This window comes from Pongo pygmaeus, chromosome 9 (assembly GCF_028885625.2).
Source record: "Pongo pygmaeus isolate AG05252 chromosome 9, NHGRI_mPonPyg2-v2.0_pri, whole genome shotgun sequence".
Classification (NCBI taxonomy): Eukaryota; Metazoa; Chordata; class Mammalia; order Primates; family Hominidae; genus Pongo; species Pongo pygmaeus.
Genome location: NC_072382.2, coordinates 65,642,923 through 65,662,802, shown reverse-complemented (window position 1 = coordinate 65,662,802; position 19,880 = coordinate 65,642,923). Strand labels below are relative to the sequence as shown.

The 19,880-nt window shown below is 39.2% G+C and overlaps 2 protein-coding genes across 2 annotated transcripts in view; one reads left to right on the top strand and one right to left on the bottom strand.

The window, feature by feature from the left end:
• RNF141 (ring finger protein 141) overlaps positions 1-9,460 on the bottom strand; it is a 29,380-nt gene extending 19,920 nt beyond the window's left edge. Inside the window, exons 1-2 of the mRNA XM_054437735.2 lie at positions 9,233-9,460; positions 2,119-2,308 (exon numbers count right to left, since the gene is read on the bottom strand). Coding sequence (XP_054293710.1) covers positions 2,119-2,261 — 143 coding nt within the window. The 5' untranslated portion in view covers positions 2,262-2,308; positions 9,233-9,460. The remainder of the gene's footprint in view (positions 1-2,118; positions 2,309-9,232) is intronic.
• LOC129008643 (uncharacterized) overlaps positions 5,270-19,880 on the top strand; it is a 62,462-nt gene continuing 47,851 nt past the window's right edge. Inside the window, exons 1-2 of the mRNA XM_063671651.1 lie at positions 5,270-5,303; positions 8,974-9,655. Of these exons, the coding sequence (XP_063527721.1) occupies positions 5,270-5,303; positions 8,974-9,655 (716 nt within the window). The remainder of the gene's footprint in view (positions 5,304-8,973; positions 9,656-19,880) is intronic.

The window sequence follows — 19,880 nt, the reverse complement described above, 5'->3', positions numbered from 1 at the left end:
AAATAATTCAGTCGTGCCAGTTTCCAGCTCTGTTTCCTAGCTGCCAAGCTTCGTCCTGTATAGGTTTAATTCTACAGTTCTCGGAGATCATTGCACGTCTGAAATGCCAACTCTGACCCATGGAAATTGGTTTTAAGAATCAAAACCAGTCAGAAATATCCTGTGCTAAATAAATAAAAGGAAGACCTCTGTATCACACAGTAAGCTTAGTTTGTGGATGGTTTTATAGGGTACATTTTATCTAACACCTGTATCTTTAGGCTAAAGGGCAAAATTTTATACAATAGACACGGTTTATGAATATAAATTCCAAGACTCTAAAGGAATGGTAAATGTCATTGATTACTGCTCATAAGAGTTGAAAATATAAACATAACAAAGCATTCCACTCTTATATTACTAAATTCAGAATCCTATTTTTAAAATTCTTTAAGCATATGGTCCCAGAATTAATGCTTTGCACACTACCCTTTGGATAATTTTAAAAAATAAGTAAAATGCTAGAGTTTTTAAAACCAATGACTATATTTTTATCATAAAAAATACATAAATACACACAGTAAAATGTAAAATCTCCCTCTCTGCCCTCTTTTCCGACCATCTCCCAACCAAGAGACTAGCACTGGGAATAGTTTAGTTCATTTGCTACACACACACACACACCCCCCACAACTATATACAACTTTTTGTTTTGTATTGTTTTGTTTTAATGAATGAAATCCAGTCTTCTTAAAAGAAACCATCTTCTAAGATAACTTTTAAGACAGTCTTTATTCTTCCCAATAAAGACAGTATATCAAGCTTATCTAATGTGTTCCAGATTGCTAAGTATGTCTCTTATCACCTAATACCATGGTTGTAATGCCTACGGAGTGGGTTCATATATCTTACCTTAAACTATTAATAGTGACTACAGTACTGTAAGTTTATATACTAAGTGGTCCTGAACTGCTAGTCGATTTCATTCAGCCTTTTTAGGGTTTAAGGAGAGGTAATATCGGATAACAGGAAAACTGAGATTCAGAGAGGTGGACATGCCATTAATATCTGCATAATCAACTTAGCCCTCAGTTAAAAGGTCCAATCCTTAGCAGAGGGCCTTGCACATACTATGTGCTTAGTGAATATTAGCTAAGTTGAAGAGACTAAACAGAGAACCTTTAAGATCTCATTTAAGAGGTGACTCCATAGGTTCTAATTATACTCCCAGGGGTTAGAAGATATATATAAATAAAGGTAGATGTGGATGTTGCTAGAGGCAGATTTAAAAGAAAGATATGACATCTGCCCAATTGTCACCAAGGGAGAAAATAAACAGCAAAAAAGTCATATTTTAAAAGCACAGTGGTCTGGGGGCATGCAGGGACAAAGAGCCCTGTATATTTTCATAGCTTCTACATAGATCAATATCAAAATTGATAAATAAATTAACAAATAGAAGACTAAGTTGTATTAGGTGTGCTCTTTAAGAAGGCAGAGAAATTTATATTTCATTTTAGAAATTTAGTCAAAGAGTTAAGTAGAAACTTAAAGGTGTTAATTAATTAGAAAATATGAATAAATGAAATATATTATTTCTCAGTGATTAAAATAAGCTATTACTACATATGTATTCCTCTAGCAAAATAATGACAGTAAAAAAACAGTATATATGTATGTATGTGTGTGTATATATACACACACACACGAATGAATTGCTCCATGTACAGAAACCTTCTCAGTGTTACCTTTGACTATCCTAGGAGTCTTTCTCTAGAGTGGCTAATTCTCATATTCCATTTTGTTATGCACCCCTTTAGTGCTTTCAAACAAGAGTCTATTGGTATAAAATTGAGATGCTGGGATGTACTACTGTATCCTAGAATTGCTTCAATATGCCTGTGCTGTGTTCCAGGTTCCATTTTAAGTTCTTTCCATCTCTTCTGTCTCCATTACATACTTTTAAAAAGCTACATAGAAAGTCAACTTATAATAGATACTCAATAAGTATTTGTTAATGCTAACTGAAAACATTAAGTCTTACCAATCAACACCTCTGGTTATATCTTACACAGCCATGACATATGGGGCATACATACAACAAGGGGAAAAACAAAAAACAAAAAGAGCAAGCCTTACACATCATTAAGCTCAGCTACTCTCCCAAGAAATTCTTCATAAGTTAAGGAGCCACTCTCTCGAACCAATGTAACATGTTTTGCTACTTTTTCTGGTAACTTGTTAATAACCAACTGTGTCTGATCCGAAATTTGCTGTCCCATGATGAAATGATGTCTTTCAAAATCCAGAGTGTTGCTTCACATAGTTTCTGTCAAATATACAGAAAAGTTACTTTTACATATAATACAAAAATGGCAATATACTCATTCTTCAAAAAAATAAAGAAAAACTAGGAATACCTTTAAGTGAGAGTTGAGTAGACCTACATGAGTCTAAGGTAGAATTTAAATGACTGTTTTCAGATTCACATAGCTAAGTGAGAAAACAGGATTCACTTATATATTATTGGGAGGGTGATGAATCTCTAATTCTTATAATTTTACCAAGTCAAAAACCACTAAAGCGCATGTGCATGTGCGTGCGCACACACACACACACGCATTCAAGTAATTGTATTTAAGAGAAAGTTTGTCTACCTTCTATAATTTTCCTAAGAACATTTCCTGACTGCTTACCACATGTCAGGCTCCAAACTGTTTTCCGTATATTATCTCAATTACTTCTTACAACAATCCTAAGAGGTAGACAATACTACACCCCTACCTATTTCCCATAGACAGGGAAACTGAGCTAGGTGATTTATCTAAAGTTACACAGCTATAAGTGGTAAAAGTGAACTCTGAATTTGTTTTTCAGATTCTAGTACTTACATTCTTATCCACTATGACATACTGGCTCACAATATATTTATATCAGCTAAATAATTTTGTTGTTGAATTACTTTATAGATGCGTACCTTAGTTTTAATTTTTAAAAATATATAAATAGACTTGTGGCTTGAAAAACCTAAGAAAATTAAAATGTTAGATATTTTAACCACCTCACATTTTCTGCTTGGAAAAAGATAGCTCTTTTGTTCATTCACTCTTTTAGGTACCCCCAAAATATATATCTAATTATCAAGTTTATAAATGCCCCCAAAATCAGATGCCCCCCCAAGAAATTCTATTTTATTTATCCATCAAAGACTATCATTATATTTCATCCAAATTAACACTCATATCACATAAAGCAGGTGAAACAGTAATACTCTTATAGAAAAAGTTTTGGTAGGAAGATTGCTTTATCATTAATAAAAAAATAGTTAAAAATTTAAAATATATATAACTTTATGAAGTTAGTAACCCAAAAATATGTAAAATTTCCTTTAGGTATTAAAATTTAATGTACTGTATTTGAAGTTAATTCCTTTAGTTACCTAAAATAGGAAAAGGGTAATTGTAATTAAAAAAAAAAAAAAACAACAGTTTTGAATCTGAGCCTACTTGGTAATAATAAATATCACATTATAGAGATAAATGAAAGGAAGTTGTTGAGGAAGATCCAGGCCAAAAAAAAAAAAAAAAAAATCCCTGAAGTCAAATTATATGTAAATATAGCCAAGTGGATTTACAGCAACTGTATCCAAGAAGAAACAATTAAAGATCTTAGCTTAGAAGAGGTCCCTAGGGCAGTCAACAACAGTGATTGCTGAATTTCAAAGACTAGTAAAATCTCAAAGCACCATGGTGTTGGATACTTCTTTTAATTCTAAGCAAGGACAGTTTCCAAAAATAAACAAAAATTCCCCAAAACTTAATAAAAATCTTAAAAAGAACTTATAACCAGAAAAGTAGGATATAATATTAGAAAAAAAGTCTTTCCCAAGAAGGGCAGTAACTTCACAATGAGGTATACCACATATCTACCAGGTATACTACACATTGTCCTTATTTTTCTTGATCGAATCCAAACTTGTGAAAACATCATCAGGAGCCAAGGGTTGCAGACTGGTATTAGGGAGCCACTGTGTCACAGGACTTTTTTAAAATTAAATTCAACAAGTAGCACGTGCCTGGTGCTTATGTTCTGGAGATACAACAGTGAACAAAAGAAACATGGTTCTTGCCACTGTGGAGCATCCAATACAGTGGAGAAGAGACAGTAACCACACAAATAAATGTATAATTACAAAATGAGAAGTGCTAGGTGAACAAGTACAGGTGCTGTGAAAGCCTATAAAAGGGGGACTTGACCTAGTTTTGTAACAGGGAGGAAGTCCCTGGGCAAACAACATTTTACTTGAGGTCAGAATGGTCAGAGTTAGGGATTAAAAAAGAGGTAGGGACATGGCAAAAGGAGGACACTCCAGTCAGAGGTTATGAAAAGTGCCTGAGACAGGAAGCAGCACGGTGACTTTGAGGTAATTTTTAAAAAGGCCACAATGACTAAAGCAGAGAGGCAAAGGGAGAGGGAAACTGGCACCAAGAGTTGGGCTGTTTAACATTTTTGTTGATGACCTGAAGACTGTATGCCTGCCCAATCTGCGGATGACCAAAACTGGAATAAACGAATAGTATCTAGTGAATAATAGGATCAAGACTAAAACAGACACTTACGTGCTTAAATGAATATTTAATATGACTAAAAGTTAAATCCTGAAGAGCCAACTGCACAAAAACACATATGTAAGATGTGCTCAAAAGCAGTTAAAATATAGAAGGTCTGGGTTTTTGTTTTTGTGTTTTTTAAAGAGATAGAGTCTCCCTACGTTGCCCAGTCTGGTAACAAACTCCTGGGCTCAAGCAATCCTCCCGCCTCGGCCTCCCAGAGTACTGGGATTACAGGCATGAGCTGCTGCACCCGGCCAAGTCTGGGGTTTTTAATCAAAATAAGTCAACAGTATAACAGGGGCAACAAGTATGCTAAAATAATCCTAAACTCTTGCTAGAAGCAGATATCTTGAGCAAGCAGCCTACTAGTCCATTATGCTCTGCAATGGTTAGGCCACACTGAAAAGTCTGTATTCAGCTCTAAGCAGTTGGCTTTAAAGGATACTAATAAATTAGAACATATTCACGGGCATAGAAAAAAAAAAGAGGTTTATTCTAGATAGTCATAGTTCGGTAACAATGAAGCAATATAAGTTTGTTTAAATATTTGAGGAGCTGTCATGTGGAAAAACAAGATTCATTTACAGAGAACAGGATGGCCAATAAGTATAGTAAGTATAAATTAGAAAGGCAGATTTCAGTTGATTATAAGCATGTCCCACCATCCAGAAGCGGAAATGGCTGCTACATGTGAGCTCCCTCTCATTGGAAGTATGGAAGTGTTTAGGTAAAGATTAGAAGTACATCTAATAAGTGTTACAGGGATTTTTACCTGTGTGGGAAGTGGAGTAGGTGACCTTTAACCTAACATTTTATTCCCAAAATGAAACTGAACCTTCCTCTAACATTCCTGTACCAATTTAATGAAAATGTAATTAAGATTCTAGTCAACCAGGCTGAAACTTTGAATAATATCTACATTACTTAACAAAGAAAAAAACTGAACTTTTGAAATATATAGTCTCAATATTTAATGTAAATACCTATGATAATTTAACCAGCGTGGTATAGGGGAGATAGAATTTCTCTCCCTCTGCTCTCTTAGGTCTCCAGCTGGGCCCAAGAATTAAACTAACCTAAGATAGATTAACAGGAGAAAAACATACAAATTTTATTTAGTAATTTTTATACATACACAGGAGCCCTCAAGAAAAATAAGGACTAAAAAAAGTAATTAAGGCCAAAAGCTTACATAGTAGATTGGACAAAGGAGAAGTAAACTGTGAAAACATGACAAGACACAAGGGTTTGGGCTGGGGCAGTTAATCATAGAAAAGTGACTAGGAAGATAAGGGTTACTTTAAGAAGGCTTCTTTGAACACATTTCTCTCAGCTTTGATTGCCCACCTCTGGTAATGATAATGTCTTCCTCCTGGCATAGAGAGGACATCTTTCACATGGCTGTTTTATCTCCAGCCTTCAGGAAGAATTAGGAGGGTCAGTGGGCCCTTCTTACATCTGCTGCTTTTCAATGTGCCTTTTACTCAAAATAATCCTTATGCCAAAGTAGCGTATTTTGCTACCCTACATTACCCACCAAAACCATATTTGAAAAGAAGAGTTAGTTGCTTATTTATTGAGTAATTAATAGAAAATGATCCCCTTTGTTTCAGCATTGTTTTCATCTGCTGCCCTAACTTTGAGTAAAGTTTATAATTTGAGGCAGCGTATTAACTTATCTTGTAACTGTACTTGGTATCCGGGAAACTTCATCACTAACTCCTTGGATTAAAATGCAACACTATCTAGAGACTACCTGATAGAGCCTGCAAAAGTGGTTTTCAACCTGGTTCCAGAAAGAGGGCTTGACATTTAGTTTATTTTGAAAATCATAAAATATTGACAAATATTAACATCTATCACTATATGGGTGTGAAAATAAGATATGACTCTGTGATCTACATACAATATAAAACCACAACACAGAGTGCATGTTCACAAAAACAATCTGTTGAGGCCATCCTCTAGTCACCCACCACAGCTTTTCAGTGTCCCTCTTTGGTGACTGCACATATTTCTATCATACTATGACATTTGTTAAGTCACTTGGCCATTTCCCTCTAGTGAGCTTCTTGAGGAGAGCAGCCATGGTCTCTCTTCTGGCAGATACACAAGCACTCAATAGATGTTTACTGAATAAATGCAGTAAATACCATTGGCAGTTTTTGTTTTATTATTATTCACTTAGTATTCTTTTGATTTTTGTTAATTTGGTCAGTCATCTATTAGTACTAGGTTGGAGAGAAGCAGAAGTTAAAAATATGTATGAAAGAAAATGTAAAACTGTGAAAATTTGTCATTAAATTAATGCTTATGTAAACTGGGAAACATTTACTATTTGATATTAGCAAGATACTTCCCCCTAGGCCATGCAACAGTGGTATTGCATAGAAACATAATTTGCAAACCACTGGCATAGAATTCAACAAAAGATGAATTTCTGGTTAAGATTTCTCAAAGAACTAGCAGCTTTCATATTATTGTGCCACCTATAACAGTCATTTTTTGCAAGATAAAAATATGCTTTCAAAAAGCATTTGAAGGATTTTCTAAATAAAGAGCTGTTATTTTGAAATGCACAAGATCAAGGATTCCAAAAATGCCACATTCTCTAGTGGGTGGTACATAGTGAATCACTTATTTTTCTAACAAATGAATTGCGGTAGTTCAAATATTCCTTATAAAAATATTAAAATTACATCATGGGTAATTGGCAAAGCAAAAACGAAAAAACTGCTCAAAAACTCCTAAAAATTTAAACCATAATTCATTCATAAAATAACTAAAAGCAAAATGGAAAAGGCTGAAAATGCACCAAAATGACTAAATGACAAGTACTGCACTGTAGTATTTTAAAAACCTCTCTGAAACCAGTTCTCCATCAAATTTTGTATCAACCTCACTTAAAAGGATTTAATTGAAATAAACTTCAATGATTTTCATTGTCAAGTCAACTTTAACATCAGTAATAAATACCAAGTACTACTGACTGGGTCCCTAAGGATATTATTTACTTTATTACTCATTGTTTACTCAAACTGTAGATCTGTAAACAGGTATCAACTTTTTTTTTTCAAGACAAGTTAATATAGATACATAGTGAAATAATTAGGCCAGAGTCACTATAGAGTCTGGAATGCCTGTTCCAGGATCAAAGATCTTGATCAGAAAAAGACATATATATATATATATATATATATATATATATATGAGAGAGAGGGAGAGAGAAACTACAAAAGGATAGAGTGCCGTACTAGGAGATTAAGAATATGGATTTCTAACAGTAACAGTGTGTTTACTAAATGCATCTCATATTGGAAAAAGCACACCAGACTTGTAAGAATTCTCTCTGGACCTTCCTTGCCTTTTTGGGAAGGGAAGGGAAAGGAAAGCGTGTTTGTATTTAGACGGGAACCAAGAAGGATCAGGCTACACACATCAAATATAAAGTTCATTTACACCGAATGACAAATATTAATTTTTGAAACATATAGTCATATTCTTGAGAAAAAGTTTTAGAAACTGAAGTCAAGCAATGTGAAAGAAAAGGAGAAAAATCCATACTATTTTTGAGCTCTGAATTCAGAAAGCATCACTTCTCAGATGGGTGACTTCGACATAGAGGTGACTAATTTAGGATCGTCGGCCGGTGGCAGCTCACACGCCCAGACAAAATTTTGAATGGGTAGAGGTCATTTTATAGCAAGAAGAATGGGCAAAAGGGAGTGAAAACGAATAAATTCGTGCTGAAGATGTAAGAATTATAAACAACTGAAAGTGTTCCAGCAGCTTTATATATATGCCAGAGGCAAGAACTGAATTAGCTGGCACCGCTAAATAGGACAGTGTCAGAATATAAAAGGTACACTACCTTTAATAAGGGGCATAGGGATCGATTTCAATAACAATCGTAAATCCACATTTTGTAACGCGAGACAAATAACTGAAGGAATAATTTCAAAAGCTAACACAGAAGCCTTCTGCTCTTGCTGTGTAATTACTACCTTCTTATTATTAGCAAGAAAACGTTCTTTTCTTAGCCGGGTCTCAAGGTAGCAGCTAGTTTGACGAGGAAAGACCTTTGGGAAGGGTAGCAGCCTAAGCCAATTCAGAAGGGTGGGGCTGGCTAAGTAGATCGACGTGGCTATTTCTGAGCTATCGTCCTAAGCAAAAGGTTTCTTATTTGGGTGTCCAGCCCGGCGGAGACCGAGCCCGCGGGCCACCCTAGCGCTCGCTCTTGCTACGCCGCCTCAGCCCCTCCTCAAGCGCACCTGGACATTTAACCAACAGCTAAGTCCGGTGGCCGAATGACTGAGCCGGCGGCAATATTCAAACAACCGTTTTGGGACAGAGGAAGAAAAACTCTCTCCGGGTCCCTCAGGAGCACCCCGAGGCGGGACAAGCCACCGCCACCCCGGGCAACTGGAACCCGCCGGGCAGAAGACGGGCGTCAAAAGAAGGGCCTCCCCAGCCGTCCCCACGCCCCAATCCGAGGCCCAGGGAGGACGGCGGGGCCAGGCCTGTCTCCCCGCGGAAGCCTGGCTCGGCAGCGGAGGGCCCGCTGGGGTTTCTCTTCCCAGCCCCAGAGTCCTGGAGCAGCTAGCAAGGGAAACACGAAAGGACAGCGCCGCGGAGCTCACCCCAGGTTCAAGGCATCGCGCACCCTGCGGCAGCGGCGGCGCCGCCTCAGCCCGCAGCTCAGACCTGCGGGTGGCGGCGACTCAGCCCGGGACCCGGTCGCACCTCTGTGACGCAAAGCCCCGCCCCCCCCGCGCGTTGCCTGGAGACGGCGCTCAACCTTCCTCTGCAGCGCCCCTACCGACCCGCGCTCCGCAGCTCCTGAGGGCTTTCGAGCCCAGATGGTCATCTGAGACGAGAGGTGGCGGCGAAGGAGAGTCTCGCCTGTCACGCTCCCGGAGCAGGGGCTTCATGAGGTGGCCATGGAAACGGCCTGGCAGACTCCCATCTCTCCTGGTGCCATCTCCGGAGCGGAAAGTCGAGCGCCCCGCTGGCGACCAAGGCCGCACTGAGAGCCCTGGTTTGGTCAACAGTTGGGCTCCAAGGTACCACTTCCCAGACCTCCAGCCTCCCCACTGATCATAGATACACAAAGGTCATCTTGTTTCTTTATGAGGAAATGGATTGTGTTCACCTAGCCGAGTTGTTAAGCATAAGAGAATGTATGAAAAGTAATTACAAGGTTCAAAATCCTGAGCTTTGATAAATGATAGATATGATGATGAACACGTTAGTGATATTACTGCTCTTCGGGACGTCTGAATCAATAATTGCTGTCTTTTAAGCATCTGTTGTGTGTCAATACTGCACTAGGCGCTTTACAGGCATTGCTCTTGTTTAAGTCGTTTGCTCAAAGTTGCCTAGACAATAAACAGCAGAGCAAGGATTTTAACCCAGATACAGCTGACACTGCTGCCTCTATGCTTAGCAGTTAAACTGCTTTTTATGTTTCTTGTTTGGACACCCCTCCTTCACCAGTCACTTGTAGATTCACCCTGTGAAGAGCTAATTCTTCCCTCTAATAATAATATTCGTTGACCATTTACTATATGTCAAACCCTATTTTAAGGACTTTAAAGGTATTAATTCGTTTAATCTTCACAGCAATCCTGTGAGTAGGTATTATTAATACCTTCACTAAGACACAGGCTTAGAAAAGTCGATTAACTTTTCCAAGGTCAAACAACCATTAAGGAGCAGAGCCAGATTCAAACCCAAGCAGACAGAACCCTGAACCTGTGTTTTTAATTCCTGTTTTAAACTGCCTCGGTAGTACGGTAAGACTTCATTAGCGCTAGGTCCATGCCTGTTTGTGCACCATTATTTCCCTGACAGCCAGCATGGTAGTGGTTCAATATTTAAACATTTGATGAATATTTGAACACTGGAAAAGGGAAAAGCTTAAAAATGAAGTATAAATAATGATTTAGTAAATTCCAAAAGATACCAAATTCAAAAAGATTCCATAGTTCAGCCTAATCCGGGCCTGGGAGTTAGAAATGTTACTCTGTAAAAATTGCCTTCAATTAAACATTGTATTGGAAGTTCTGGTCAATGAAATAAAACAAGACAAATACATAAAAGGCATCCAAGTTGGAAAGGAAGTTGTAGCACTGCATTTATTTGCATAAGAAAATTGCAGAATACTACAAAAAAGCTACTAGAACTAATAAGTGAGTTTACAAAAGTTGCAAGATACAAAATAAAATATACAAAAATCAGTTGTATTTCTATATACTAGCAATGAACAATTAGAAATGGAAAATTTTTAAATATCTCTTATCAACAACAACAACAAAAAGCAGCAAATTTAGGGACAAATTTGACCAAAGATGAGAAAGACATGTATACTGAAAACTATAAAATATTATGGAATAGCAAAGACATGGAGTCAACCCAGGTGCTTATCAATAGTGGATTGGATAAAGAAAGTGTGGTACATATACACCATGGAATACTATACAACCACAAAAAGGACTAGATCATATCTTTTGCAGCAACATGAATACAGCTGGAGGCCATTGTCCTAAACAAAATAATGCAGAAAAGGGAAACCAAATACTGTATGTTCTCACTTATAAGTAGGAGCTAAACGTTGAGTACACAGACACAAAGATGGGAACAATAAACACTGGGGATTCCAAAAGGGTTGAAAAAACTACTATTGGGTACTATGTTCACCACTTGGGTGACCTGGATCATTAGAAGCCTAAACCTCAGCATCGTTTGATATACCCATGTAACAAACCTACACGTGTACTCCCTGAATCTAAAATAAAATAAAAAACATTGTTAAGAGAAATTAAAGAAGACCTAAATAGAGATATATTATGTTCATGAATCAGAAGACTGAGCATTTTTAAGATATCATTTCTGCCTAAATTGACCTACAGATTTAAGGAAATTCCAATAAAAATTCTAGCAGATTTCTTTTTGATGGAAATGACCAAACTAATTCTAAAATTTATATGGAAATGCAAAGGACCTAGGATAGTCAAGACTTTCATCAAGTAAAACAAAGTTTTGGGACTTACACCACCTGATCTCAAGACATTATAATAAGAGCTGCTCAACACAGTATAGTATAGGTATGAAAATAGATAGAGTAATGGAACAGTATATAGAACCCAGAGATGTATCTCTACATATGTCATCAATTGATTTTTGACAAATATGCCAAGGCAATTCAGTGGGGGAAAAGATAATCTTTTCAACAAATAACCCTGAAAAAATTGAATAGCATATGCCAAAAAACTCTTAATATCTTGCTCCTTTCCTCATACTGTCACAGGATCCTTGGAGTGTTGCTCTGCCAGCCAGAAACGTCTGTGGCCGGTGGCTCCTTTGCCCGAGTTTTGCTCAGGCCCACTGGGCTCGTTCTGCCCATTTGGCCTTGCAGGCTGCACTCAGCTCATGCCGCTGGCCCAGATCCCATGCCTGCCAAGGACGAGCCAGGCGCAAAGTGGTGAGGGGTGCATGAGCAAGTGAGCGCGAAGTCTGGCCGCTGTGCACAGCTAGGCACACCAGCTGTGGCGGGGCGGGCGGCTCCAGGTGCCGGCATGGGCGCCGGCTCCTGCAAAGCTGTGGCTGGACCAGGAGTACCACTGCTGGCACTAGGGAATGTGGTGGCACCTGGAAGCTTTGAGATGCCAGGAAATGCAGAGCCCCAAAGAGGGTGTTACAGTCCTGGCTCAGGGAGCTCTTAGGTCTGGGCTGCCCGAAGTGTCAAAGCTCTTCTCTCCTTCTCTCTTCTCTCCTTCTCATCGCTTGCAACGCGGGGAGTGAGGGGGTGTTTCAGCCCTGTTTGTGTTACAGCTCTTTCAGTCCTGCCATTTGGCAGGTCCCAAGTTCTTGTCCCACATCCAGGAATAATGAGGTATGCAGATAACTGGAGGGTGAGTAGGGTGAAGAGGTGCTTTATTGAGTGACAGTATAGCTCTCAGGAGACTCTAAGTGGGTAGCTCCTTTCTGCAGACAGGTTGTCCGGATGTCTGCCCAGCTCTCAGCTGAGAGGAGATGCACAGTGGGTGGCTCCTTTCTGCAGGCAGGTCGTCAGGATGTCTGCTCAGCCCTCAGCAGAGAGGAGACCTGGAGTGGGTAGCTCCTACACACAGGCAGGTTGTCCCCATGTTTCTTGAGTCTGGCTGAGCCTAGGATATTTATGGGCTCAAGAGGGAGGAAGCGCATGCTGATTGGTCCATGGGCAGCAGAAAAAGCATGATAAGTTCTCACTCCAGTCTGAGGACCTGGCAGCCCAGCCCCCAGGCTTCAGACTCTCAGTTGCCTAAAGGTAGGGTTTTGCTGAGGACCCACCCCTTTTTGCCCAGGAGCCTGTCTGCCTCATGCCACTATCCATGGCACCAAGGCTGTTTGTGCCAAGGGGAGCCTGCAGGCCCACACTGAGCTGCCCTCAGCGCCACCTCAGCTTCCCCTCCCATGCTCATCAGCGTCCAAAGTACAGAGGGGGCTGAGGTGGCAGGGGGCTGGCATGTCAGTGTTGCCCCAAGCATGCACACACCTGCCAGATTGTGACAGCATGGGCTTGGCCACAACTTTGCTCTGCCCAGAGGCAGGGAGAGGCCAGACAGCAGGAGCAGGCACTTTCAAGCCTGTCGGGGCAAGGGCTTCCTGGGCCCCTGAGAGCACAAGGATGCCCAGGTCCACAGCTGTGGTTGGGCAGCTGCAGCTGTGCCCAGGAGGGTGGGGCTCCCACCCCACCAACTCAGAAGTGGGTGGGGCTCCAGCCTGTTCCTGTTTTCATGGTTCTGTGGAGTGTGCAGCCCTGGCCACGCCTCCCTCACTGCAGCTTGCATCTTTGCAGCAGCTGCTCCAGACGGGCTGCCACTGCCATCAATACTATATGTAAAAATTAACTAAAAATGGATCATACATCTAAATGTAAGAGCTAAAATCACAAAACTTCTAGAAGATATCTTAGTGACCTTGGATTTCTCAAAGACTCCTTAAAGATGGCACAAAAAGCACAAACTATAAATGAAAAGAAAAAGGATGAATTGTACTTCATCAAAATTAAATACTTCTGCTTTTTAAAAGACTCTGTTAAGAAAATAAGAAGGTAAGCCACAGACTTGGAGAAAGTATTTGCAAAACATATATTTGGCAAAAGACTTCTAACTAGAATACATAAATAATTCTTACAACCCAATAAGAAGACAACCCAACTTTTTAAAATGGGCAAAATATTTGAACAGACATTTCACCAAAGATTTATAGATGACAAAATAAGTGCATGAATTAATACCATTAATCATTAGGGAAATGCAAATTAGGAAAATAATAAGGTTTCACTGTGCACGGTACCTACTAGAATGGCTAAAATTTGAAAGGCAGATCATATCATGTGTTGACAAGGATGTGGAACAACTGAAATTCTTGTATACTGCATGTTGGAAATGTAAAATAATACAACAATTTGGAAAAGAGTTTGGCTATTTCTTAAAAAGCTAAATATACACCTACCACATGATCTAACCATTTTACTCCTAAGTATCTACCCAAGAGAAATGAAGGCATATGCCTACACAGAGGCTTATACATGAATATACATAGCTTTAATTGTAATAAGCCCAAACTGGAAACAACCCAAATGTCCATCAGTAGGTGAATGGAAAATAAATTGTGGTATATCCACAAAATGGAATATTACTAAGCAATAAGAAGGAATGGTTGATTGGTATACCTCAACAACATGGATGAGTCTCAAAATAACTATTTTGAGTGAAAGAAGCCAGATCCTCCCCCGCAATAAAAGAGTACCTATGGTGTGACGCCATTCATATACAATTCTAGGCAATCCAAACTAATCTATAGTGACAAAATGCAGATCAGTGGTTGCCTGGGAATGCGGGGGCGGTGTTGTGGAGATGGGTGGGAGGGTAGTACCACACAGGAGTGGGGGGAAACTTTTTGGGGTGATGGATATGTTCATCTTCTTGATTATAAATGATGGTTTCACAGATGCGTATGTTGAAACTTCTCAACTCATACACTTTAATCATGCACAGTTTATTGTATGCCAATTATACCTCAATAAACTTGTTTAAAAAAGACATAGCTAGTTGAATTTTAAAGGGTTTTGTGTTGTGGCCTAAACAGTCATGAAAAGTGCTCTGCACAGATTGCCTTCAACTTTGTAAAATAGAGCTGTTACTCCTTCTTATATCTCATGGGGAGTATAGTGAGGATTGACAAGGAAAAGACTAAAAGACTAAAATATTTAAAATCAGTATTAAATTAATATTATTAATGACACCTCTAGATACCATCTCATCACAACAGCTTTCTTCTTCTTACCTTTGCATGAGCATAATGAATTAATTAGAATGTAAAACAGAATGAGACAGTAATAAAGATTATCTTAAAAACCAAAATAGAAGAGATTAGAAATCCTCTGTGGAATAGGAATTTTGAAGCTACTTTGCAGCGGAATAAGGAAAACTTTATTTTTCTTACATATAAAAAAGTGTAAGAAAAATATTTGTAGGAAACCACATATATAAATAGTAAGAGTTATGGAAGAAGAAACCTCTAAGTTTTTTATAAGTTTTATAAAGTTTTTTATAAGAAGAAGGATCATTTTGCCATGAGTCTTGTAATTTGTAATGTATGTTCAGATTTTCATAGTTTTTTTAATCAGTATTTTCCAGTTAAAGAAAACACAGAGGCTTTGATAAATTCTAGTAAACATGGTCCTGTAGTGAAGATCAGGAAAATTGGAGACTTTTGGAATGGTATATTTTTTCTTCCATTTATTTATTTATTTATTTATTTATTTATTTTTGAGGTGGAGTCTTGCTCTATTGCCAGGCTAGAGTACAGTGGCACAATCTCGGCTCACTGCAACCTCCACCTCCCAGGTTCAAGAGATTCTCGTGCCTCAGCCTCTCGAGTATCTGGGACTACAGGTGTGCGCCACCATGCCCAGCTAATTTTTGTATTTTTAGTAGAGATGGGGTTTCACTATGTTGGCCAGGATGGTCTCGATCTCCTGACCTTGTGATCTGCCCGCCTCGGCCTCCCAAAGTGCTGGGATTACAGGTGTGATCCACTGAGCCCAGCCTGGTATGTTTTTTCTAGGAAAGTATGTCCAATGTCTCCTGCTTTTTTGTAAGGTCACTAAGCATCTGTGTTAGGACTGTGGGAATATATGAGGAAGACCCTGAGTGGCTATGGATTGTAAACATTTTTAACTTTCCGTATGTAATTCATAAAATCATAAAGTTGAAAAAAACTGCCTAACAATCGCCTGGTCCGATATTTTTCTTTTAGATGTGAGGAAGCTGAGACCCAAAGATGGAAAATGATTCATCTAAGGAGTACAGAGCAAGTTAATTAAACTGGGTTAGAATACAGATTTCCTGGCCACTAGTCCAGTGCTTTTCCTAACAATACATTACTGCTTTTAATTCTATCAGTGTAGAATAAGAGGAACACCTAGTCACCTACAATTAAGATGAAAGCTTCATCATTTTCTAGGACTTTGAGGCTTTTCTATCTCATTGATTTCTTCTTTCTGGCTGCTTCTACTCAAACTTTGTTCTCAGCCCTCTGCTCTTATTTTTTAAATGTTTGGGGCTGGGGGAGTGGTGCTCATGCACTCACAGCTTTAGTTTTCACCAGTATTGAGATGGTTTCCAAATCTACATTGCCAATTGTTATCCTTCATTGGTGTTCTAATCCTGTATTTCCATATTTACACATAATATCTCCCATAGGATTGAATGTACCACAGCAAGGGTACCTTGATTTCCATACTAAAGTGGCTTCAGAATTCCAGCGTATCCGTGCTGGTGTCAGTCAATAGCAACCGCAATAGTTCTTGGCAGAGATGGCAGAGCCTGGAGAATTCTGTGGTTGCTGGAGGAAAAGGCAGCAGTCTCCAGTGGACAAGACATCATGTAGAGAAGTAGCACTGTTATTTGGTAGATGCCACCTAGGATATTACCAGGGAATCAGCAGTAGAGTCTGGCAGAGTCAGCAGTTCCTTGTGGGTGTGGCAGTGCCCAGAAGATATAGAAGCTGTGCCTAGTAGGGGCAGCAGTACCAGCTAGATGTGGTGATACCTAGAGGAAATAGTTATGGAGGAAGATGGACAAAACAAGGGGAAGTGGTCAGTGTGCCTAGTGGGAGACATGATAGTATTCATTGGAGTAGAATTAGTGGAATTAGTGGAGTAGAGCAGTGGGAAAACACTTAATGCCATGTGGAAGGTGATCACACTTGCTTGTGAGCATATTTGAGTTACCTGCTTCCAGATAAACCTAGAAGTTTGTTGTTCTGCGGGGAGCAGGATTCTGCTTTAATCGATTCAGAGAAAAGTTACATTGGTGCATCCCAAGCCATCATTCTGGGAAAGGAGAATAAAAGAAGTTTGGATATTACAACAAAAATAATTATCTTTGCCCCCATCCATACTTCATTAATATCAGCTAATAACCCTCAGTGCAGAGTTCTCTGAGAAAACTCTTTTAAGCATATGGCTTAAGCCTGGAGGCCTAAGTAGGATCCACAAAGAGAAAGATGCAACAGGGGCTGAGTCCAGCTATCTAACTCCATATGTGGAATAGAAGTAAGGGTAGAAAGTGGCTAACCTGCCTCTAGGGCGCAAGTCCTGCCAGAGGCTGAAACAGGAAGCAGACAAGTGAGTGCCATGAATGGGTGCTGAGCTTTAAGGTAGCTCAGCTACCTTGAAGTTTAAGGATAACCTCACCAATCAGTAAAATGTGTGTGCCTACCAGTAAAAGTCTTGGTCTTTATCAGTAGGCTCAGCAACTCCTCTTCGTATGAGTGGGGAATTGGAAAGAGGACATGAAGAAGTGGGAGCAAGGATGGGAATATTCTCTTGCTTATGTTACAGTCTGAACTGTTCCCCAGCTCTGATTGTCACCACATGACTTTTTTCCTTCATGCAGATGCAGATTCCCCAGCTTTCCCACTGACTACTGAATGATTATTATGTCGTTTTGGTTGAGTATATTAGTGCTTTGATCTACCTGCCTTGGGGCTTCAGGCTTGAGGCAAGATCTCTTGCAGGCAAAGCCTTGTTTCTGTCCAAATCAGGATCAAGTTTGCCTCTTGCCTCTGCCCAGATACCAGTCAATACCAAGGGTGAGTTGACATCATTTCTGATGCCTACTAATGGTATATGCCTCATCCCACCCTCCTTTCCGGATTGACCACCCAGACATATTTTCCATGCTGGATCTTCATATTTAAACATCCTCTCGCCATATTTTTACTACATAGAAATTTCTGTTATGTTCTTTAACTTGATAGTATATCTTTGATACATTCTTTTACTAATCTTTACTAATGGAGAAAACATAACATGATTTTAAGATATATGGTTATGATACTATAACATCGTATCAATGTTATATAACATCAATGTTTTAAAACATTGAAGTCTTTGTTATTACTGTTATCATTTATGATGTTGACTTTGCTGAAATGGTGATCTTCATAGGTAAAAGAATATGCACAGTGGAGTACTGAATTAGGTCTTTTGGTATTCTTTTTTTTTTTTTTTTTGAGATGGAGTCTTGCTCTGTCGCCTAGGCTGGAGTGCAGTGGTGCAATCTCGGCTCACTGCAAGCTCCACCTCCTGGGTTCACGCCATTCTCCTGCCTTAGCCTCCTGAGTAGCTGGGACTACAGGCGCCCACCACCACGCCCGGCTAATGTTTTGTATTTTTAGTAGAGACGGGGTTTCACCGTGTTAACCAGGATGATCTTGATCTCCCGACCTCATGATCCGCCCACCTTGGCCTCCCAAAGTGCTGGGATTACAGGCGTGAGCCACCGCGCCTGGCCGGTCTTTTGGTATTCTTAATTGATTTTGTCTTTTTTCTATCACAAAAATATTTTCAACTTCACTGAAGGCAAAATTCAAACAAAATAACAGTGGAGTGGTAAAATGAGTCTGGAAGTTATCAAAAAGGATTCTAATTTTCAGAAAATGATAGCATTTAGTGCAGAATTTTGGATTGCCAAGAAAGCGTCCTAGGCTTCAAAGACTAAAATAGAAATATAGAGACCAAGGAATCAAATTTTTGCCAATACTTATTAGCTTTGTTGTTACTGAGGGAACTCAATTTGTTTTTAATTACCCACAGTCCAAAACATACTGCAGTTTAGTTTCTCTATTAAGATAAATATCAGTTTGACTCACAGAAGTGAGTCAATGGCCAACTCAGAGAGTAAAGTTCAAGTATAGTAGCCTTTATGCATTCTTCTGGCTTGTTCATAGTTGCATTCTACACCAAAATAAAGTATTCAAGAAGAACAAAATTTAAGTGGACAGGAACAGTTAGCCCTGTACTGAGTGACCTTAGCACTTAATGCAGATAACTGGATAAAGGTATAACTTGCAGCTCATGAAATCTCAATGAATGAATGATGTATTCATTCAACATTTACTCACAGCCTACTCAGTAAATGTGCTAGATTTACATATACTACCCAAGTGCTAAGAATGCAAGGAAAAATAAAATATGTACACAATTAACACGATACAATGTGGCATATAACACAGATGTATAAACAAATTATAAAAAGAAGGAATGAGAAAAATTCATTAATGTGATAGGAGGCAGCCTTCTAAAATGGCTCCCAGTGATCTCCTCATCTCGGTATTCATGCCCTTGTGTAATCCCTTCCACTTAAGCATGGGCTGGACATTGTGACTTGCTTCCAATGAATAAAATATGGCAAAAATAATCGGATGTCACTTCGAAGATTAGATCTAAAAGATTATGACTTTCATCTTGCTAGCACGCTTCCTCTCTGGCTCTTCTTGCTTATTGCTCTGATGAAGCAAACCGCTATTTTGTGAACTGTCCCAAAGGAGAGGTCTGCTAGGAAAGAACTGAGGGTAGCCTTTGGCCAGCTGCAAACAAGGAACTAAATCCTGTCAACAACCATGCGAGTGAACTTGAAAGTTAATTCTATTCCAGTCAATCCTGAGATGACTAAGCCCTGGAAGACACTTGAATTGCAGCTTTGTGAGAGACCCTGAAGCAGGGGACCCAGGTACCCATGCCTGGTTTCCTGATCCACAACAATGTCAGATAATAAATGCTGTAAAAGTCATGAAGTTTTCAGATAATTTGCTTTGCAACAATTGATAACTCATACAATTAGGAAGAAAAGGAAGGTGATTAAAATAGAAGGAATGGCAGTTGCAAAATGAGAGGGCATCATAGAGATTAAATTCTAGAATGGTAAATGAATTTGTGTAGCCATAGCATGA